Consider the following 23973-nt stretch of genomic DNA (forward strand, 5'->3'; position numbering starts at 1 on the left):
TGATTGAATTTTCGCAATTTTCCACGGACGCGCCGGCAATTTTTGCCCCGCTCCGAATTCTGTTCGTCGATCTTGCTTACATCCCTCCTGCATGCACGATGCGGGGATGCAGGTCGACTCGTTATCGAATGACCTCGATTCGATACATTCCCTATCACGGCAATGATTTTTCCGATCAAAGATCGTTCGATATCGATCCGATAATCGACCCGCTGAAGACCATTGGCGGATCCAGCGAATTGGCAACATTGTTTTACTCCGTTTAAACCTGTGGAAATGTATCGATTCTTGGAGAGGTCAGGTGCTCCGACGAGAATCGATTATTTAACATAGGATTAAATGGAGGAAACCCGGTGTTGCCAAATTGCTGGATCCGCTTCTGCTGGTCGCATCGCCAGGATTCAGATCCTAAAGCAAGTGTACAAGGAAACACAAAATCGAGGAATTTCAAGGAGCTTTAATTGGACTACATCAAGGATTTCCAAACGGTTCATTTGAGGAAATCCAACACATTTTTCAGGTACTCTAGATGATGTACTAATAGAGGCGATATACGTTAGAGACACCGCACTGCTTTCTCCCATACAGTGTAAAATTTACTCTTGGAAGTCGACGCTCAGATTTGCTTCATGATGACTGATGATCAAATTAGATTTGAGCATTTGCGGCAATTGGGCTGGCACATTTTCCCACTTTTAAATCTGTTTTTCTACAGTTTTTCAAGCCAGATTATTTTCTTCTTTTTTTTAAAAAAAAAAAAACAAACAAAAAGAAAAAACCCATCTAACTCAGCTTACTTAGCACTCGCAGATGGAGAAACATTTCTCCAAGCCAAATCCTCCATTTAAGTCAATGCGAAGGATGTCAGCGTTTTGCACCAGGGCACCCAACTCGACATTCTCCGAAAATTCTCCACCCGATATCCCGGCATTTTCCGGTGAATAGAGGGAGAACGACTTGGGACTGAAACCGGGTTTCGCCGATGGACGAGGCGACAAACTCGGATTGATGTCCAAGGGAACGCAAACCGCAACTTCCGATGAGCTTCGTGACGTTGCCAAAAGCGACCACGACGTGGGACGTCCGGACCGAGGGTAGACCGTTTCCCCTGCAAGAACCCCCGCGATAGTTGGTAACGCTGGATTCGCCAAGAAACTTGATCCTCACGAGATCCGCCCACAACCCCTTGTAATTATCGCACCTGCATAATCAACGTGCAGTGCAGCATTGCCCGATGCCAATAATAAGATGTAATACTCTCCAGAGTGTCTAGTTTTTTTTTTGTCATTTTGGGAAAACCTGATTTTTCCTAATTTTTGACCGCTAGATCCTGATTTCAATTTTTTTCCAAATCCTGACTTTTTGCGGAGTAAAATTAACGAAATGATAGCGGATAATTAACGGAAAATAAGCGGACGGCCGACTTTTCTCAAATCCTGATTTTACGACCACTTTTTCCTCAAATCCTGATGAAATCGGGATTAAATCCAGATAGAATCGAGAGAATCGGGAAAACCCTGATAGAATCGGGAAAATCCTGATAGAATCGGGAGAATCGGGAAAATCCTGATGCTAGACACCCTGGTTAGTAAACTAGGGTGACGTTGTCTCAAAGGGGGCAGAGTCACCTGTACTTGGAAAACTCGACTTGTGCGAGACAATTTGTGAGTGGCACTCATTATTTCAATTCATTTTCTGAAAATGCTCAGTGAAGTAGACTTCTAGGAATTGTTTCTATTTTTTTTTCTTATCGTAAACTGGCAAAAAAAATCCTGCGTTTAAAATACCAAGACTGGAACCCGTTTGGATTGATATTTTTGGCGGGCTCGGCAACGTGACCACTATGCTGCCGGACTAAGCAAGAACGCCGTAAATCCATCAAGATTTTCCCTCGTTTTTAGGAGCTCAATACTTCATAAAAAAAATGTTGTTTTACCTATGCACCTCAAATTTTCAGGTAAAGTTCTTGATAGTATTTGCGAGAGAATTCTGTTAAAACATTGCCCCAATGTACACGCATTTTTCTGCTACGATACTTTGTTTCCAAAAAATGGACGTATTTCTATCAAACGGAACCAAGCGCCAAATTGAGTTCCTTTTGAATATTTTAGAATCCCGGATAGCGCGATGTGTCAAACGGACCTAAGCGCCACGGAAAAGCATTGCGAGTATAGGAGGAGCGAGCATCGCGTTCCGCAACACCAGCCAATCCAAGCCCCCCTCTCCTTTCCTCCCCCTATGGCGCTTAGGTCCGTCTGATAGAAATACGTCCATTTGTAAATGGCGTTTACGGCGTTTTTGCGTTGCACGGTAGTGTGAGGAAAACGGTGTTTGCTGATTGGCTGGATTTTGCTTCAGACATCGCCTTGCTGCGTCAACTTGACTGTCGATTTTTGATCCGGATGGATTTTGATTAGCTTCCCCTCCCCTTAAAAATTATTTTTCGAATTTTTCTGGGTTTTCCCGAAAATTTTCGTCCGTAAAAATATACAGCTGCCGTGGAAAAAATCCTGAGGGCTGTCCCGTTTGACCAAATACTTTTCTAGGAGCTTTTCATGAAAAGAGGCAATCCCGCATAGAGAAAAAAAAGGAGGTGTTTGCATTTCGGGCATCTTGGAATTTTTTTGATGATTTGATGACGTAGGTCGGTACAGCGACGTTTATCCTGTCGATTTCCTTGGAAATGGTGTAATTTAAGGAAAAAAGTCATTTTATAAAAAGTGCTTGAAATTATATAATGAGTTGATTTAAGTAAAAAAATCGGACATTATGGTCCGTTTTTCATGTTTCGAATTCTGGATTTCGCTGGCCAGGTTGTGACGACCTACGTCACAGGGTAAACAAACCTCAAGATGCAAACACCTCATTTTTTTTCTCTATGGCAGCCCCGCACAATGTGACAGTGCACTAATTAAGGCGCACGCTCGGATTATGTCAGAGGCTGGGACTGGGAGGCGGATCTCGTCGGCGAGGTTCAAGGGTCGCGGATGCGGGTGTCGCTCGCGTTTCGATTCCCTCCTTATTTTTCATCTTCGTTAGGGTCCCCTTGAATTATCAGATTGATCTAGAGGTGTGGCAACGCTGTGCGGAGTTGGCTGAACTTGGGGGCTTCACGGATCCGGTCGGGACTAATCGCTTTTCACTCTCGTTTCCAAGACTAGCGGTAAAACCAAGCGACACGCTCAATCGCTCTCTTGGACTTACTGCAGATCAAGTTTCCACGCTGGAAGCTCATTCGTGGACAAAGTGAGAAAAGATGACCTCGAAAGAAAATTGTGGAAAAAATTAGAAGCGGCGCTCTTCATAAAACGACGAACAAAACTAGAGGAGATGAGGCTTATCCCTGGAAATGTGCCCCCCTCAGAAAATGAGATTTTGTGAAATGAGTGTATTTTCATCTTCGTCATCGTTGATACCTAGTGGCCTTAAATCAATTTTTCAGGGATTATTCTGACGTCATATACGATCCGACAATTATTTTCCGGGGTAGGCCCCTTCGGACCCCATCCGGGAGTTGCTAGATTCGCTCCAGACCCCCTGGTTGGGTTGTCTTCCTCGGCTCCCCAAACTAGGATTCGGAGCTCTTCTGTCGCCCCCGTGCGAGAAACTCCTGGTTCCCTGTGTCCGTCACACGTTCATGATTTTTGGACGATCGGCGAAACAGATGAATGGTTACTCTCAAAACTTCAAGGTATGACACAGGTTGCCCCACGAAGCGGCTCTTTCGATGCGCAAGGAGCCATGCGAAAGTTGGACCGCGTAGCGGACGGGGTAAGAGCCCCTTATTCTGCCGTGCTAAATAAGAACGCCGTATAAAGCCCTCAGACGTTGCCAAGTTTCCTTCGATAAAAACCAAATTTACTGGGAAAATTGTGAATATTTTTTTCTAGAGTTTTCAGGCAATTTTGTACGCAATTTAATCTAAAATATCTGAAAATTGCATAGAGAAATATGCAGGAACGTCGTCAAAAATACACGTTTTATCAAAGGAAATTTGGCAACTCTCGAATGTTCAAACGGCGTTCTTCCTTATCACGGCAGTATTTCTGGCATTACTTCCGATTAGTCAGTTGAAGGAGGAGTTGTTTGGTGCGCATTGCAGAGGTAAAACGCCACGAGTACCATTGGCTCCTCAGTGGAAGGCACATGATCCGAGGAGCGGAAGGGTGGTGATGGTGTTAGTGTTAATGCCGAGACATCTGCATCGGCTAATTTGCGATAATTGGCGAAAAGGCCCTCGAGTGCCCGATCCGAAGACATTAGAGCGCGCGACGGGGGAATAAAAGCGGGCCGCGGGCGTTGCAAAAAACGGGGCCTCGCAGAGCACCGCCGCCGTCGGGGGCGCGAGGGCGCTCGCCCTTCGGAAAAGGAGCACAAAGCAACTGAATTAATGACCTTTCCTCTCGGCCAGATTTCCCGCGCTAATTAAGAGCATCGCCCCAGACTGCCGGGCGGCCGGAAAAACTCCGCTTTTCCAGGGTCTCCGCATCCCAGCGCGCGGCGCTTTTATTCTCGGGGAAAACGCCGTCTTAGCCTCCGGACGCTGCCGAATTTTCTTTGCTCAAAAACACCAAGGTTCAGGGAAACTTCTCAATACTTTTCTCTCGATCATTCGGAGAAGTTTGTTTGTACATCAATCTTCGTCTAACCAGTGTTCCTATTCCATGTCCGTCAAAATTTCCGGGATTAGGAACTTTTGTGTTCCAATTTCTCCCACTCTATGACCGTCGACTGTTCGGGGATTCTTTTTAGTTTTTTCAATGTTCCGAGAAAGTTCCGAAAGATGCAAAAGATCCGGAGAGATTTTGGAACTTCAAAAGTTTCGGGAAATATTCAGGAAAATCTCAAAATGGACCACTAGACAAGGTACGAATTTAAGCAATCTGATACATGTTTCTTAACCAGAATTTCACGTAAAACACGATTCTCACAACGAAAATTACTGAAATCAACTCCTACCAAAGATATTAACGTTTTCATTTCACATTGGCTACAAGGAATTTGAACTGCCCGCTCACAAGAAACTCAAAGCTCTACGCGAGTCAAATCGCGCACTACAACGGTTTCAGCAAGTCTCTCAATCGAGCAATGTTCATTTTCCACCATGTGTTGTTCAAACTATAAGCTATTTGCTACAGCTGAGCCAAAGCGTCAAGATTGAGGTTGCCAGATTTTTACATCGCAGAGACTGTCATGATAACGTTTAGCACGCGATGTGAATCACGTAGAGCATTGAGTTTTAATGAGCGGGTGGTTTGAATTCACGCATCAAGAATCATCAAATATCTTAGTAAGGAGTTAATTTCGATAATTTTCTATGTGCGCATCGTGTTCTACGTGAAATTTTAGTTACGAAACATGTATCAGAATGCTGAAATTCGTACCTTGTTTAGTGGTCCATTTCCGGACTTTGGAACTTGTTCCAGGAAATGGGAGCACTGGGTCCAACGGACGTGAAGTTGGATTTGGGATTCTTAATACACCTATGTCAGATGAAGCCGGAATCGGGAGAATAATAGGGAGCAGAAGAGGAAGACGCAAAGAACGAAGAAGATTGAGAAGACAAGGAGAATGAAAGGAAAAGAAGAAGAGAAAAAACAAGAATATGAGGAAAAATGTGAGGAATTTTTTTATTCGTTTTATCTCCCACTTCATCATCTTCTTCCTTTCCCTTTTCTTCTTATCCTACCTCTTTTCCTTTTTTTCCGTCCTTTCTTTATAAACTTCTTCTTCCACGTCATCTTCCATAATTTAGGATTCCAAAACTATTACACATAATGTGTCCTTCCGAAAATCCCCGTGCAGTTGCCTAAGACTCTATTGGATTTCTTAATTCCATTCAATTATGACAAGCCTCAAGTGGGGCAAACCGTATCAGGTCGAACGAAAATAAATCTACAGTACGCGAAAATTTCAAGGAGAAAAATCAATAACTTTCCTGTATACATGATGACAGAGAAAAGTGCTGAGTTTACTCTATTCTGCGGAGAAATCAAGGCCAAAAAATTAACATTGGAGGCACTAAATGATCTGTAATACGTGCCAGGCAAGATCGAGGGAGTGTTCTGCTCAGTCAGATGCATTGGAACGCTTCCCTTAAACTAAACATTTCATCGGGGAGATTTTGACTCATTTCGGATGCTCATAAGACGTTTTTCCTCACGACGGCAGTGTCTGCGACCGCCATCCGGCACGCTTAGCGGGGGTCTTGACCCCGTCACCAGATATCCGCGCGGTAACCCACCTATCTCTGTGTCCAATCGGGGGGTTTTGGAGATCTGACAACTCCGCCGGTAAAAGGGCACCCCCCGAAAACGATGCTAATGACTCGCCGCCCTCCCCCGTCGCGTCTCGAGCTGGAATAGATTTTCCATTTTCCTCCCCTTTTCCCTTTTTTCAATCACAATAAAATCTGACCCTGTGGAAACATCCACACCACACCGAGAAAAATCTACAGATAAATACGAATCCTCAGTTAGCCTCTTAGCGACGGATGGAAGTTTCTCTTTCAGAGGTATACCACTTGACCCTTGTATTGCCTTCTTCTTCTTGTTGGCTGGTACAATGTACATACAACCATGCGGGAACACCATCTTAACTCGTGGCGGTATTCAGGCTGTAGCAATGCTGCCGCGCTAAGGAAAAACGCCAGATGAACCTTTAGGCGTTGCCAAATTTCCTTTGGAAAATCACGAATTTTCTGGAAAATTTGTGATTATTTTTCCTCCAATTTTTTAGATAATTTTGTTCGTAACTTCACTTAAAGTTCCTGAAAATTTCAAGGCAAAATATTCGTAACTTTCTTCAAAAATAACTATTTTCTGAGCAGAAATTTGGCAACTCTCGTATGTTCATACGGCGTTTCTCCTTAGCACGGCAAAATGATACAGCGTTCGCCGGACACACCTGTGAAATCCTACATTCTTGCCAGATGATTATTGAAGTTGGTAGACAAAGCTATAGGCAAAGAAGACTTAGGGAAAATGGAGTCATCTTATCGGTTGAAAAGGTCGGTTGGTTATTGTAAGCGGAAAAATAATGGAGGAACAATAGCAGGCGGGTGTCTACTTTTTTATCATTTTGGGAAATCCTGATAAAATCCTGATTTTTCCTGATTTTTGGCTGCTAAATCCTAATTTCATAATGTTTTCCGATCCTGATTATTTGCGGAGAAAAATTACAATTTCTGCATAAGCGTATGCGAAAGCATAAACAAATTTGATCGGACAGCCGACATTCCTCAGATCCTGATTCTACGACCAATTCTTCCTCAAGTCCTCCGAAATCGGGATTACATCCTGATTGACCTCAAATCCTGACAGAATCGGGAAAATCGGGAAAATTCTGATGCTAGACACCCTGAATACGGTCTCCCGTAGGTTGCCGTTAATTAGGCTGTTCATAATCTTTTTTTCCATAACAACCACCGGCTTCCACCAATAGGGTCCTTCCATTTTCCTGGCGTATTTTTTGTGTATCCCTATGTCTATAAATTCCGCTGAATGCTGACAGGGCCGGATTTACCTACTCGCCGCCCATGGGCCGCCCGTATTTTTCCGCCCCCTTCTCATTTGTTTTGAAACATCAATAGATCGTATTCGACAGTGGTTCGATGTATAGTTTGGTTCAAAACAATAGAACATAACCTCAAACAAAAATTTTAGGATTTAATTTGGAAAAGCTGAAAATGAGAAAATTCCTAACAATTTCACTTTTCATTGCCAGAGAGTAAAAATTTAGTCAGTCACATATGACCCGTTACCTCAGATTTCTAAATTGACTTTTGAGGCTTTGGTTACATATTGAACCAATATCATGTCATCAATATCATCCATATTGGATCGATATCAATATAATCTCACCCGTGTGATCTGTCGATTACGATCTATAAATGCCATCAAGTGAACGTGCTGGTGGGGGAGGGGTGTATGAGACGCGTTTACTCGTGTTGGGTAAATTTTTTGTGAAAGCCCTGTCAACACTAACAAAAGTTTAGTTCCGTGAACTCATCCCTGTTTGGACAAGGCCTTCCATTTATAAAAAACGAAAGAAAAAATTATGAAAGAACTAACATAAATGTGGTTAAAAATTTCAACTTCCACCGCCGCGCCGACCGCACTGTGTCGGCGCAATGCGTGAAGTATTCATGCAGTCTTGTAGGCGCTATGCGTTTCCAGCAGCCGACTGCTGCTGACCGCAGTGTGTTTGACGCAATGCGTTAAGTATTCATGCAGTCTTGTAGGCGCTATGCGTTTCCAGCAGCCGACTGCTGCTGGCCGCAGTGTGTTTGACGCAATGCGTGAAGTATTCATGCAGTCTTGTAGGCGCTATGCGTTTCCAGCAGCCGACTGCTGCTGGCCGCAGTGTGTTTGACGCAATGCGTGAAGTATCCATGCAGTCTTGTAGGCGCTATGCGTTTCATGCTGACCGCCGCGCCGCTCCGTCCCAGGTCAAATTGCGTGTTTGGTTTCTCTCTTAACTCGACTAATTGAAGGTGTTGTCTCTTGTATCACCGAGAGACGACAAAATTAGAAATTACTATACTTTTACTCTGAGAAAATGAGAGATTTTGTAGTCTTTTCTCGTTTGTAATTTATTTTCTGAATCCGATTTTTTCTCTCTTTTTTTTGATACCTAAATTCAAAAATATTGCAATATTTGCCGCCCCCTACATTTTGCCGCCATGGGCCGCGGCCCATGTGGCCACCCACTTAATCCGGCCTTGGATGCTGAGGCAGCAAGTTATTTTATTTGGTCTATCGCGCTTCTCATTCCGATGGACAGCGACTCTAGAATCGAGGTAATCCACGATCAGATCGAGTACTCCGCGCTCGAACTTCGAGGTGCAATGACTCGAGGAGCTCCTATGCGGAGATTCTTCACTCTCCGTTTTCAACGAGAAAAAACACGGTGCTTGAAATGGACTGCGTTTACCAGAAAGGAACCGAGCCGCATCAGCTATTGTCAAATATAACTGGGTAATTTAATTTTTTACGAGAGAACGTTCGTGTAGATTCCGTTGAAAATTTTGATGAATTTTCTTCGTACTATGCAGAAAAGTGGCTGAAATTTCCTAAAAAATCCGCACGACCGGTTTCATGAAAAACAATGAAATGGCTAATTGAATTTGGCAATAGCTGATGTGGCTTGGTTCTTTTCGGCTAAGCGCAGTCTGAATAGAGGACTACTCGAGTAGCCTAGAGTCTCTTTATACTGAGAGTCAAGACAATGCGGCTCATGGATGTCACAAACGGGAATAAAGATTACAGAAATTGAACGTTTTTCGTAATCTTTGATCGGCCCATTCTCAAATGCCTTTCTCCGTTCCTCCTCTCATTCCGTTTGTTCCTTGCCGAACCCGTAATTCCCTGGTCCATTCTAGATTATAATCTTTGCAATTGGTGAAAATGTAATCTTTATTCCCGTTTGTGACACTGTGGAGGCCTAAAATACGGGAACCAATCAGAAATGGATTCATATTGTCTTGACTCTCGGTATAAAGGGACTCTAGAGTAGCCGAGTGTGTGTTCTACACGCTGAACGAACTCTAAGGATAATTTCGGCTGGGAAAAGAAGAAGAAGGCATTTACGTCACGACGCACAACAAAGCACCATCCTGTTGCCTAATGATATTCATTTATAGCGCTGCCCTCGCCTGATAAAACCCTCGTGAAAACAAGGGCGTTAAAAAAAGCGGGCGTCTTGTCTCATTATCAGCGTGCTCGCACCTATAGCCCAATTCTGCCTACGCGTGCCACCGCCCTCGCCGTTACAACCCCTCCCCAATCTAAATATTTCGTCGTGCATGGGTTTCCTAGTTACAAAATCCCACTGGAAATCGTGACACCATTCCTAAAATTTGATGAAATTCCATTGAAAAAAAACTTTTTTTTTTTTTTTTTTTTTTTTTTTTTTTTTTTGTTTTTGTTTTGTTTATTTGTCATTCAACAACGTTACAATAGAATTAAAAGATTTACATCAAAAGAGATAAAAAAAAAATAAACAGGTAAGAAAAGGGGGGTACGAAAAAATTTAATTAAATCATTAAATCATTGTTGAGTGACTGCTGGAAACACCATCAGGCATAGCATCAGCAAAAAAAAAAAAAAAAGTCAAATCAGTCAGTCAATCAGTCAATCAGTCAATCAGTTGACAGATAAAGTTTCGAAATGGAAAAAAACTTACTTACGGGCTATATACACTGGAAAAAAAGAGGCTTGGATGTAGAGTCCAGGCTCTTGAAAACTATGACAAGAAAAAGTACACTTGATTCGATCGGATTTTTGCTTGAATCAAAAGGAAATCCGCTTAAATTAAGAGGCTTGATCCTGGATCTGGGCGAAAATCCGATTGAATCGAGAGTGTTTTTTCTTGTCGATGTTTTTAGGAGCACCGGAACAAAACATATTGGATCTAGAGTCCAGCACTCTTGAAAACATTGACAAGAAAAAGGACTCTTGATTCAATCAGATTTAAGCTTAAATTAAAAGGTAATCCGCTCAAATTAAGAGGCTTGATTCTTGATTTAAGCTTAAATCTGATTGAATCAAGAGTATTTTTTCTTGTCGATGTTTTTAAGAGTCTGGACTCTAGATCCAATGTTTTTTTTTTTTTTTTTTTTTTTTCCAGTGTACCCTTGCAAAATGCCTGGCGATGCCACTAATCGCAATGTCGGTATCTTTGGAACTGACAGCTGGAATGGATTTTCTTAGCGAAGTATATGTGCCGCATATAATGCTCGAGTTAACTAAGTGTTTCGAGTACTTCTAGAGGATTTTTTTCATCCCCTCCCCCCTCCGTCGAGCCATGATAATGCCCTTATGTTTTCCAAAAATAAGACTCGAAGAAGAAAGTAGGCGATAAAGTCGGATGAAAAAGCTAGAATGTGGCTATGATTCTGTAATAGAAGTGCTATTAGACGCTCGACGGCGGCTGTGAGTACGAGCACAGCCGGGTCACCATTAAATCGATAATTTTACCGCCTCTAATGTCTCAGTGTGCGTACTTTTGTCGTATCTCTCGAAACTTGTTCCAGAGCCAGAGCGTCAATGTAGGCCCGCTATTACAGAAGAAATTAGCATGTGCTATTTTCCTATTAAGCGGAGTTGCATCATAATACTAATTGTGTTCGTCAACGGAAAAGGGGGTCTTAGTGCGCAGAGGCAAAAGTCCCCAGGGAGGCAATTTCTTTCCAACCTGAGGTTCAAGAATCAGATTTTGAGAATTCGACCGAAAAATCTAACAGCAGTGTACAGGGTGTCTGCTAGAACAGGCTGGACAAAAATCAGTACTTTTACGGTGCGGTTTTTCGGTACATTCCCAAGAAATTCAGTACGTCCTCAACAGAAAAATTCAGTACTTTTTCAGTACCTCCATTTGACGAAATCCGAAAAGTTTCCAAAAATTGAATTCCTCGCTTGAATAGAGACAAAAATGACAAAAAAGTGAAAGAGTACCGGACCTCTTGCGGAATTTCCGCACTTTTTCAATACTTCCGGACCCCCCTTAAAAAACCAGTACTGTTTCCGGACTTTCCAAAAATTCCGGACTTCTGGACACCCTGGTGTGGGTACCTATACGTCTGACTATTCAGTTCGCTTCGCTCGCCTTCGCACCTAGCCAGGGGCAGTGGCGTGGCGTGAATGATCGATTATCGATATTTCTATATTTGAAGCTATGGTAAAGAATCGATTATCAAGGTATTCGCTGCGAACACCCTGTTTATCGATCCTTTTTCATAGGTTTGAATGACCGATCAATCGAAATATCGCAAAGCACGCCACGACACTGGCCAGGGGGCTCCGCGGCTCCGAATTCCGGAAAACCAAGTTCAAAAATTCACACCGCGACTGTTCCCGTAGTCGCTACTATAAAAAATGCCTGAAACTCATTAAAGATAGTCATTACGGTCCGTGATTAAACATGTTCTGCGATCATGACCGTTATCAGTCACCGACGGACGGACATCGAACGCACGGAAGAACAAGAACAAACACAGAGGTAGTTCGAAAAAATACTTTAAAAGAATATGATAAAGAAAAACAGGAGAATAATTTGAGCCCCCCACGCTAGAAATATGTATATACTACGAACGGCATTTCTAACAGACACGATTCGTCGCTCCCCAGACGTAAGGGCGTATCCCTATTTTCACGTGAGCCCTGAAAAGCGTAGGGTTGTATGAAGAACAGGGCTCACGTAGAAATTAAGATACGCCCTTACATCAGACGAATCAGAGGCGCGCCTTCTCAGTCACCTTCCTTCATTTCTATTCGAGATAAGTCAATTGGGCTCTTCCGCCGCGAGTTATGTTTTTTGTTACTTTTCCATCCGGCACGATAAAGCGTGACAATCAGCTTTCTGTGCGGCATTTTTTTCGTCGTTATGTCACACGGAAAGAGCAAGTTTAAAACGTTTCTGGCAGCGTATAGTTGTCGATGTCCTTCTCCACGTCAAAATCTTTCAGTGACCTCCAAATTTTCCTATTATTTCACTACACTTGAAAAAGTTACGGGCTAGATAAACATACTGTCCGTTTCGGGCTCAGAGACCGAAATATCCGGGTGCTGGAGCCGTAGTTTCCATTCCTCCGGGTGCTACGCCCGCAACTTTCGGCCTTTGAGCCCGGAACGCGGACGGTCTCGAAAACTATTGGACGTTTTTAATTGAAAAATGCCTGACGTGTTACATGGATATTAATCGAATGTCACGGGAATTGTCAACAGAAATTGCGATATCATTTTCAAGTGAAGGAAATGAATTGTGTGAGTAGATTTTGCAGCCTTGAAGTGAAGATACGTTTCCTCGTCTAATAAACGACGAGAAATGAGTCCACTAAAAAGTGCTTCAAAATTCTCGCTACATCACTTGATCAGAAAAAAGGAAAGAAAGAAGAGGAATCTCGCGAAGCTTTCTACGCCATTCTATTCGTTATTAACGAGACTTCTATGCAAATTTTTTCAACAGTTTCCCTTCCTCTTCCCATGGTTACAAAATGACGCATTGAAAGCGCCTTGGCTATATTTACGAGGCAACCCTTGGGTGAGGGGGGGGGGGGGGCTTTCTTGGGGAGACGGGGGACGGGTTGGGTGGGCGGTGGGCATAGGCTCCAATCCCTCTAGTGTCATCGTTTAATATTCCTTTCACAAATAGATGCGGGCGGTGAAAGAGGATCTACCCTCAGATATTAAGCCAGTGCCGGCCCACATCTATAGGCGCTGAGGCCACGGCCTACGAAAAAAATATGCCTTCAAGGAACGGTCGTTATGTCCTTCTTTCCCGCCGTTGCGTTGTATAAATATGAACGAAAATACAGAATTACTATAATTTCCCAAAAATGGAGAATTTGCACGCAATTTTTTTATTGTTTCGTCTGAAAGTGCCTAAAGAGCAAATTTTGCAGTATTTTTTATAATTTTTTTTTGGCTGTGGGAAATAGTATAAAAATATATTTAAAAAAGAGAAAATGCGCCGCCTAAGGACGTCATCTGGCGGCATTTCCCATAAAAACGCGTACATTTTAGCAGGATAGATAATTTTGTCATATCTCCTCCAATAATCGTTCAATTTATGAACCATGGGTATCCTCGTGTTCAGCTCAGTTGGTAGCGTCCATTCAAACACGGAATTCATCAAATTTCAGACACCTGCAAATTCTCCATTTCTCAAAGTTACAGTTTAGGGTGGAATAGCACTTCAGAGAACGAGTTGAATTAGAGAATATGCAGGTGTCTGGAATTTGATAAACATGTTTAAGTGAAATTTACTGACTCAACTGAGTACGAGACTATCCTTGGTGTAGAACTTGAAATATTATTGGAGGAGATATGGCTAAATGACCAAATCTGCTATAGGACATGTTTTTAAAAGGCAATGTCGCTTAATGAAGTCAGAGGGTGGTAATATTTTCCACTTTCAAATCTATTTTTCTACAATTTTCCATCAGGAAAAAATTATAAAAAATAAAGCGAAACTCGGAACTAAACAAGCGAAACTAAACAACGAAACTTGGAACTAAACAAGCGAAACTAAACAACAATTTTGACTAATGGAATAGATTTTTTTACTTTCTAGGATTTGAAAGCCATCAAAACTTAAAATATTGGCTCGTCATTTGAAAATGAGCGAACCCTCTATAGGTCCGAAAAAAAAGAAGAGAAATGTCTGATCGTACGGTCACCTTAAAAACGGGTCTCACACTCTCACATCCGATTTTCGAGGCAGCTTCGTTATTACGTTTTCGGGCCGTTTTGCCATAGAAATCAACAATTATTGACCTCGACTTCGACACAAGATCTGCGTTGACAAATTCCACGATCGACTCCGACAATGATGCTCCGAGGTTTCGTCACCCGATGTTCAATTGTTTACCTACTCTCGCGTAACCAGGAAATAAACCACTTTTATGGCCAAATGAAAACGAGAAACGAGTGCTCCGTCCTCAGCTTGCGAATTTCGCTTCTTCGCTTTTTTCCCCATTCGAATACGAATCAAGCTTATGTAGAGTCTGCAATGTTTCATTTGAATACAAGTCCTGTGTAAAATTTCGAGAGAGAAACGCGACGCGACGGAGACGACGGACACTTCGGGTTTCATTTAAAACAACGACAAAGCTGTATAGTGTATACAGCTCTTACAATTAGTTAAAATTGCACCGCGTTTAGCAGAAAGGAACCAAGCCACATCAGCTATTGCCTAATTCAACTATAAGGTATCAACTATCAACTTTATAGGTAATTTAATTTTTCACAAGGGAACGTTTGTGCGGATTTCTTTGAAAATTTTAAGGAATTGCTTCCTACCAGGCAGAAAATTCCAGGAAATTTGCAAAGAAATCCGCACAACCATATACATGTAAAACATTAAATTTCCTAGTTAAAGGCAAAATCTGACGTGGCTCGGTTACTATCTCCTGAACGCAGTCCAGTTAAAGCCGTCACAATGAGTTGGGAGAAGCTTTTGAATTCGACTGACTGCTCGTAAATTTTCTTCTGTCAAAAAGTCAAAATCAATAAAAAATATTTTCAACTTGAAAACAATCCCTGAGCTATGTCCTTACAGTTGAGCCGTAAGATTAAACCTCAGACCTCTTTTTCTCGATTCCACGTAGCTGCCTTCGAGTCCCCGAGGCAAACAGACGTTATTCACAAACGTAATCGTATACCTGCTTCGTTCCTGCTCAGCTCGGTCCAATTAATGTCGTTCTTGAGCTCGCGTTTAAATTTCATCCCCGAAAAGAAAATGAGGCTACGCGATACTGCTTGCGTTTCGGGAAACAGAGGCAGTCATCATTACCGCGGGAGCATGCTTTTTTACGAGAGTCGGAGGGAAATTTTCCTTTCGGACAACGATTCCTGGTTAATTTTTAATGGCGGAGCGAGCCGTCGGGTTATCCTCTAGCGGCGCACAGTGGATCGAGTCGATGGGAGAGGTCGGACAAACTTTGGAAACTTTAAAAGCTTCCGTTGAATCAAAACTTTGATACTTTAAAAATGGTTCCATTGATTTCTTCGTGAACTTTTCTTTTGAAAGCACCCCTCAAAATTTAAAATTTGACGAATTAAACGTCAAAATTTGCAGTTTTAGTAAAAAATTTGTTGTCCGACCTCTCTGATTGACTCGATCCACTGTGCGGAGACTTGGAAAGTTGAAGAGGGAAAAACAATGCCTCTCCTACGTTTCCTATCTCGAAAGTCGAAAAAACTACCATTACGGCGCGCCGTTAAATGAAGGGTGAAAATTCAAAACCTGTTGTTCCTCTTGGTAAAATAATCGAAAATATCGTTCTTTCATGCACTAATTGAGATATTTTCTCTACATTTTGGCCTTACTTTCATGATAGGAAGTATTGAAATTCTGTGGTCATTCGATACCCATTAAATGAGGAAAATAGTTGTGCGACTTTAGCAACACCTGATGGTGCTTGTCAGCTTTCAATTCCAATTCTTAAACTGGATTAAATGAAACAAAAGGGAGGTATGGTATCTACTTCTACATTGATTGAGAGTTTAGGGAAGACAAAGGGGGGAAAAAAGACCTACGTGCAAAGTTTAGGTATGCTAACGTAGGTTCTTTGGGGAAAACCATGGCAGAAAACTCAAAAGGTAATTCGAAAAAGATGGAAACATTTCGATCTATTGGTAAAACTCCCTGGCTCTTCGAGGCCAAAACTTATCCCATCAGTCTTTTTCGGGATTTTCTTGTAGCGCTATATATAAAAATATGAAAACGTGAGCTTCGAAAATTTATTAGGTACTGAGAACTGAAAATTATAAATATAACCTGCGGCTGAGTTGCCGAAAAAAAGAGACTTTGAAAAAAAAGAGTGGATACCTACTCTTTTTTCTACTTACTGATATCAGTGATTATTAGATTTCTGATAATGTACGATTCCCAGGAAATCTGGTAGCCGGTACTAGATTTCCGACAGGACTTATCAAGCGGCTGGTAAACGTGATCAGATGCATGATTAAGACTTACGAAAATCTGGTACTATTAGAAGCCACATGGATTACATCATGATCGCGAATCTGGTAACCACATACAATCTTTCATATATTTGCAACTAAGTAGGACTGCCTGAGAGGCAAGCGAGAGTGATAATTACATTCGCTGAGCAGAAAGAGAGGAAGGCTCAGCAATAGTCTGTTCAAGGTCACTTAACATTCATTGCAGATCTTTATCTACTTGGGCCTACTTTTCCCTCTTTCCGATTTCCGAGTTAGAGTGAGAGCACCGAATTCTTGATGTAAAAAAGCAATGACCTACATGTTGTCATTTCCTATCTTCCATATCGCTGGCACGTACAGTTGCATACATAATATACTAGTTAGTATTAACTCTAATTACTTCGTTGGGATAATTCCATCGCAGTCACGAAAGTGCCTTCTCAGCGGATGAATTTCATCCTGACTAACAGTTCTTATTGTTAGATTTTAGGAACCCCAGGGTGTCTAAAACAGGCTGGTCAAAAATAAGTACTCTTACAGTATTTTTTCAGTACATTCTCAAGAAATTCAGTACCTCCTCCGACAGAAAAATTCCGTACTTTTTCAGTACCTCCATTTGACGAAATTCGAAAAATTTCAAAAATTTAAAATTGCGACAAAAATGACAAAAAATTTAAAAAATTCCGGACCTTTTGGCGGAATTTCCGCTTTTTTTCAGTACTTCCGGACTGTCCTTAAAAAATCAGTACTATTTCCCGACTTGTAGACACCCTGGAACCCAGTTTACTTATTTTAGGGTGGAACCCGGAGGGAGGGGAGGGGCACATTCCCTCCCTAAAGCTTGTTCTGAATTCTTCTTCAAAATTTAGTCATTCAGTCAAATTTAGCCACACCTAGTCACTCAGCGAGCCTAATTCTTGGGAGCTACCTTAATTTTTTGGAGAGCCATGGATGTTTTTGATAAGATAGCAGTAGCACGGAACGGAGATGCGACAAGAATCAAGGCTTCACCGATTTATCCACTTAGGTACCGTCATCATGTGAAATGTCGAAGGATAAATGGATTGACTATAGGAAGACTAGGAGGGGGACTATACATCGATTGTTCGAGGGAACAGTTCCATAATTCGAACAAAATGAGTTAATATCAACATTTTGAGGGTCCCTATGAATTCATCTTGGTAGAACTTTTAGGAGGGGTGCAGTCGTGTTTCATCCCCTGAAAAATTATCTGAAACATGATAAAGCATTGTTTTGCTGCGACTCGCTCCAGCCCATTTTGCTACTCGAGTTGAGTGGCACCCCTGCTCCTCCCCTTCCCTTCTATTCCAAGATGAAATGGATAAGATTACAGAATCGGAAACTTTGCATGCTACGTGCAGTCAAGTACGGATACTAAATGTATTTCATTATAACGCCTGTGTGCAACTATTCGGGCCCCATGGATGTCCGTGTTCCATTTAGTGGGTACAGAACACAACGGCGTGCTCTACCCCCACATAACCGGGTTTTTCCATCTTGCAGCGGTCGAGTCGGTTAAGGGTCGCTTTGGCGGCTCTTCACCAGCTGATGGCCGTTGCCGTCCCGGTATTTGGTGGGCCCCTTTCATGGGGGCGTTTTGGCAACCCTCATGATGGGGGCACTGTAGCGAATTTTTCCCCTCATCCAAAAAAAAAAATTAGATTACCTTTAACATGTCAACGCTGTCTTGCCTCCTGCAGAGACACCCTTTCTTTTCAAGGATATACCAAAGAGCATACGCCTATCGGAAAAAGAAAAAAGTAAATTCCAACAGAGAAATAAAATTCACTCACCTCCTCAACTGTTAACGGCAACGTGACTCGGCTGAAACAAGTAATAATTTGATATTAATTTTTAGTGCACTGAAAAGAAGGAAGTTGGAACTCAAAAAAACATCCACACGTTTGCCTGGGGGCAAACTGACTGTAATTTCAAAACCTTCAAGGAAATTGACAATATTTTGTGTATATGACAAGTAGGTAAGTGTCCTAAGATCTTCTAATGAAAATTGTTACTTCTACAGGACACCCTGATCAGCGCGAGTGAGTGGACCGAAAAGTAATTCCTTGTCGCGGAATATACGAGGCTAAGAGCCACTATCAAAATAGGGAATATCGATTGATTTAAACTCAGAAGGTGCATTTATGTATAGTCGCTTTACCATAGGATAGGACAAGATAAAATTACCGATTACAATGATTTAGAAAAGAATAATTGATTGCAACAGTCATCTACAGGGTAGGGATATTATACTACTACAAGATTTTAGATCCTTTCAGCAAGGAAAGGTTTACCGTTGTGGAGCTAAAATGCCGGCCGCCTGTGGAGTAGTGATTGTAACGGTGGCCTTATGACCAGGAGGTACAAGGTTTGATTCCCAGACAAGCGACCTGAGTCTGATAGTCTCAGGTAATGGTCACCTGGAGCTAGGGTATTAAGCGTGGGATTAGCCAATAGGCTATTTGAAACTTGGTAAAACAAAAAAACATTAGGGGAAGTCCCAACTTAAGTAAATAGAAATTATCTAGGGATTATTCTTTGACATCATCTATAAAAAATTTAATGTCCCTTAATCTGCTGGGAATAATATTAAAATTGATTGGATGAAAAAAAAATCAATGATGGACAAGGCATTTTGTTTACAAACCACTTGCGCAGCGCCCAATTGTAGCACTTCATAATGATGGCGCTAAGGGTATCGGCTACATTGTTACCTCTGTAAAAGCCGACAGACTATCAATGCAAGTGCTACTTCCAACTTTATTGAAACGAAAATAGAAATTCTCATGAGTGCGAGGGCAGAAAAGGTTCTACTTTTGCTGTGCTGGAGAAGTACTTGTACTTGGGGCAGGTCCATTATCTCATATTGGTTGAGAACCTAACCTCTCAACTGATAAGGAATCACTTCTCATACACAAGTAAACACCTGCGAAAGTAAAATTCATGCGAGGAATTTGTCCGTGTCTTTCGCAGTTACTTTCTGTGCATGGTGATACGAAGGAAAATCTAACAATTTCAGAGGATGCGAGTCATACTTCAGGCTTATTTATCCTGCACAAGACTCATGGTCACGAAGGGGTGGAGAGGTCCAGTTGCAGTGGAAACTTTCGGGAACGAGAGGAAAGTGTGGATGCAATAAAGAGAGACACAAGCTGGAATTTGAAAGAAAGAAAAATAGTTTGAAAGGTAAAAAGGAAACCGGGTTACAGTAGGATGTTTGAAAAGCCTTGACACAAGTCGAAAATGAGTGTTTTGGCCAAGGCTAGGCGGACACATTTCTCGTGGATGAAACGGGTGCGGAGCATAGCTAAATAACACAAGGGTGATGAATGAATGGTAATAGATGTTACTCACTATTCTTTAATCAACATGTTTCCGAATTGAGAAAATCCACTACGCTATCAGCACTAAATTCACACAAATCGCTGACGAGTACTCAGAGAACTCGATATCAGTCATCGAGTGTCAAGTCACACCACTACACTGACAGAGCGGCGCCACACGCAAACTCCAACTTATCAGCTTCGGCCAAACTGGAACGCGCGCTGTACGGCTGTACTCTATGGCGCTGCTTCGCCTCTCAAGCGCAGGTAAAGCACAGCGGCCAAGTATCAAAGCGGGCAACTTTGTATTCACAATTTCGCGCACCCGTGTGACGTCATATTCTGCCTTTCTTCGAAATTTTTCCGAATTAATTTGAAAATTTTAATTTTAGTTGAAAATTATTCAACCGTAAAGTCTTGGATGCTTTTGCCCGCCCACACACACTTACACCCACATACCAACGATACCTAGGTCAAGGCTCAGGGTCTCGCAGACTGCACCGCATTACTTATTCCTGACTGACGTTGCACAGGGAACATCAGCATCTCAAATTTTCATAGAATAAAATTTCATGAATTTTTAAAATTAACATTCAGGTCCTAGAATTACTCACTAAAAAAAAAACGAATAAGAATTGATTAAAAAAGGATGACCAAGAAGAAACATGATCACGAGCCGAGCTTCGTTATAATGTTCGAAGGATGCATGCATGCTGCTCTATTCCTGAAAATTTTCGCATCACTGAAAAAAAAATTCATTTCGCATCTCTTGTCGTCTGAACCTATGCGGTTCAGATGTAAATAATTTCTTAAAATGTATATTACTGTGTGATTTCACGAAATTTCTAAAAAAAATTTATCTTATAATTTTCATGACGACATCTTCGGTATTTTCTGAGCACCGGTATCCACAGGGCATCGCAGGTAAATTTGCGTGCGACTTAAACTCTCTGAATGTGATTCGGGGCCGGATTAAGGGGGTGGTCACATGGGCCGCGGCCTATGTCGGCAAATTTTGCCATTTTTTTTTTTAAATGTAGCTATTAAGAAAAATTGGATTCAGAAAAAAAAAAAAAAATTACGAACGAGAAAAGGTGACAAAATCTCTCATTTCCTGAGAGTGTATCTCTAATTTTGTCGTCCTTCTGTGATACAATAGACAGCACCTTTAATTAGTCGAGTTAAGACTAAGAGAGAAACCGAACACGGGATTTGGCCTGGAACGGCGCGGCGCAGAGAGCAATAATGACGAGAACGTGATGCAAGATGAAAAGGAGAAACCCTCGGCGCGGCGGTCGGTATGTAACACATTTTAGCGCCTACAAGACTGTATGAATACTTCAAGCATTGCGCCAAAGACGATACGGTCGCTGCGGTCAGCAGCGGGCAGCGTGAAACGCATAGCGCCTACAAGACTGCATGAATACGTCACGCATTGCGTCAAACACAGTGCGTGCAGCAGCGGTCGGCCCGAAACTCATAGCGCTTGTAAGACTGTAGGAATACTTCACGCATTGCACCAAACACAGTGCGATCAGCGCGGAGCGGCGGCGGAAGATAAAATTATTAAACCACATTTATGTTTGTTCTTTCATAATTTTTTGGTTCATTTCTTATTAATGGAAGGCCTTGTCCATACAGAGATAGGTTTACGGAACTTAACTTTCGCGCCATGTTCCGTGAACTTTTGCTAGTATAGTGTTGTCAGGGCTTTCGCAAAACATGTGACCAACACGAGTAAACGCGTCTTATGCACCCCTCCCCCGCTGGCACGTTCACTTGATGGTTTTTATTGGTGTTTCAAAACGAATGAGAAGGGGGCGGCAAAATACGGGCGGCCTATGGGCGCAAGTAATAAGTTAATCCGGCCCTGGTGTGATTAGATCATATGGCAAGAATGGTACTTAGGTAGGTATGTGAGTAAGCAGGGCGAGAGAATTTGTTGAAAAGCGTTGAGATTTACCTTATCATCTAATCGCTGCAAATTTTAAAAAAATTTAATCTGACATTAGCCTCTGAGATCGGAGAGAAAGGAAGAAAAAAAAGAAGTGTTTTCATGTTTGCGACACACGCACGCGCGCGCACCGAAAAAAATAAAATAAAATGAAAATAAAAATAAAAATAAAAATTAGGGGTGTCTAATTTAATATAAGTGTTGCAGAGTATGGTTGGAAAAAATTAATCAGCACCGCGTCAAGCAGAAAGGAACCAACCCACTTCAGCTATTGTCAGATTTAATACTGGGCAATTTAATTTTGTACACGAAAACGATTCTGCGGATTATCGTGCAAATTCCAGCGAATTTTCTCCGTAGAACGAAGGGGATTCCTTACACTTTTCAAAGGAGTCCGCAAAAACGTTCTCATGTCTGCAATAAATTGCCCAGTAAAATTTGGCAATATCTGAATGTGGCTTGGTTCCTCTCTGCCAAAGTCGGTGCAAATGAGAGTGAATGAGTGTGTCCACCCAGTGGGATTTGAAACTTGAATTGGACTACATTTTGCAATTTGGAACTATAAATTCTAGCCCGGTTTAAAAACAACGTATGTGCCATTAGTTTCCCTATGCACATAAGCGTTTTTCCAGAAGAGCCAAAATTTATAGTTCCAAATTGCAAAATGCAGTCCAATTTTGGTTGAATTTCTGAGGCACACTTGTGAAATTTTACTCATGACGACCGGAGAGTTGGATGCGCATGTCTCGGAAGATCCTAATCGGAGATCACGTCGGGTTTCCTCGATGAAGAACGCACAATGCAAGGCAAGCGAGTGCTCGAGTCCGCGAATTAAAGATGCGGAAGGTTAAATGGACAATATACCGGAGATACAAGCTTGCATCAATTTTGTATGCGAGTAGGAGTTCTTTACCATCAAAAATAAAATTCTTCTCTGCAGAGGGTAGGGATTCGATCGACATGAATCGATCGAAAAATGAAAACGTGAGTCGATCGACATGAAGTAATCGACACACCGATTCGATCGACAGTTAATTTAAAAACACCCGTGTTGATTCGATAGACATGAATGGATCGAAAAACGAAAACGTGAGTCGATCGACGTGAATCAATCGACACCGATTTTGTCGACAAAATTCGATTGATTCACGGCTTTTGTCGATCGACTCACGGCTTTTGTCGATCCATTCACGAGTTTGTCGATCCAACCACAGGCACGTCGACCGATTCACGGGTTTGTCGATCGAATCGGTGTCGATCGATTCATGTCGATCGGTTCACGTTTTCATTTTTCGATCGATTCATGTCGATCGAATCGACACCGGTTTTTTAATAGTTTGTCGATCGAATCGGTGTCGATCGATTCACGTCAATCGATACACCCGTTTATTTTATGATCGATTCATGTCGATTGAATCCATACCCTCCCTCTACTGCAGTTCAGTATCAATGGCTAAGCCCGGAGATCCATGCCCGCATTTACGGGGTGAGTAGAGGTAGAGGCCACAAATTACGTACGGAGAGAGGAAGGGGGAAAAGGCTGTTTTAATTTTTTTTTTTTTTTTAATTATGTCATGCAGGTAAAATAAGACCGGACGAAAATTGGGGCAAATTTATTTCGTAGCTTGTATCAGTTTTTGACAGTTTTCCGGGGGAGGGAGGAAGCCCTCCGCACCCCTATTTATACGGAATCTTCCTAGCTGGAACCAAAACCAGCACGGTGGCAGTATGAAATTCTCGTTACCCCAGGGCGGCAAAAATTTAAATCTAAGCGTGGGCGTGGAAACGACGTATCTCATTTGCGATGTCCCAAAGCTTTCGTTTGCATTTTATTCCTCTTTCGAAGGGAAACAAGGCAACTCAATTGTTTGACATTTTTCAGGGAATATAAATAATGCTTTAAACAGAGCAGAGGAATCATGCAAATTTTTCACGCATACGTCATGCAGAGTTCTAATTCAAGAGATTAAACATGGTCAAAAATCAACCACTCCGCAAAGCAAGATACGTGGTTTCTGAGTTTAGCCATCAATGAGTACCCCTGCCGGCCGCGCACTGGGCGCAAACTATCTGCTTCTATCCGTTATGGATCGTTTATAAGTACTTTTACGCTCTTTTTCCCATTTTCAACTCCCCCTCTCCCCTCCCCACTCTTCCCTCCTCCGCCTCCCTGCATGAAGCCGTGCGCCCTTAAATGTCTCCAATGTGATAATGGTATGAGGTTAGA

General features: G+C 42.1%; 1 protein-coding gene across 2 annotated transcripts in view; it reads right to left on the reverse strand.

Annotated features, from left to right (window-relative positions):
* vib (phosphatidylinositol transfer protein vib) overlaps nucleotides 1–20007 on the reverse strand; it is a 53363-nt gene extending 33356 nt beyond the window's left edge. The window contains exons 1-2 of one of the 2 annotated variants that reach the window (XM_019052336.2): nucleotides 19824–20007; nucleotides 18263–18293 (exon numbers count right to left, since the gene is read on the reverse strand). In XM_019052336.2, the coding sequence (XP_018907881.1) occupies nucleotides 18263–18293; nucleotides 19824–19840 (48 nt within the window). In that variant the 5' untranslated portion in view covers nucleotides 19841–20007. The remainder of the gene's footprint in view (nucleotides 1–18262; nucleotides 18294–19823) is intronic. The other variant, XM_019052335.2, reaches the window with a different exon arrangement.
* Nucleotides 20008–23973: the final 3966 nt, after the last annotated feature.

Source organism: Bemisia tabaci, chromosome 4 (assembly GCF_918797505.1).
Source record: "Bemisia tabaci chromosome 4, PGI_BMITA_v3".
In the NCBI taxonomy this organism is placed as follows: Eukaryota; Metazoa; Arthropoda; class Insecta; order Hemiptera; family Aleyrodidae; genus Bemisia; species Bemisia tabaci.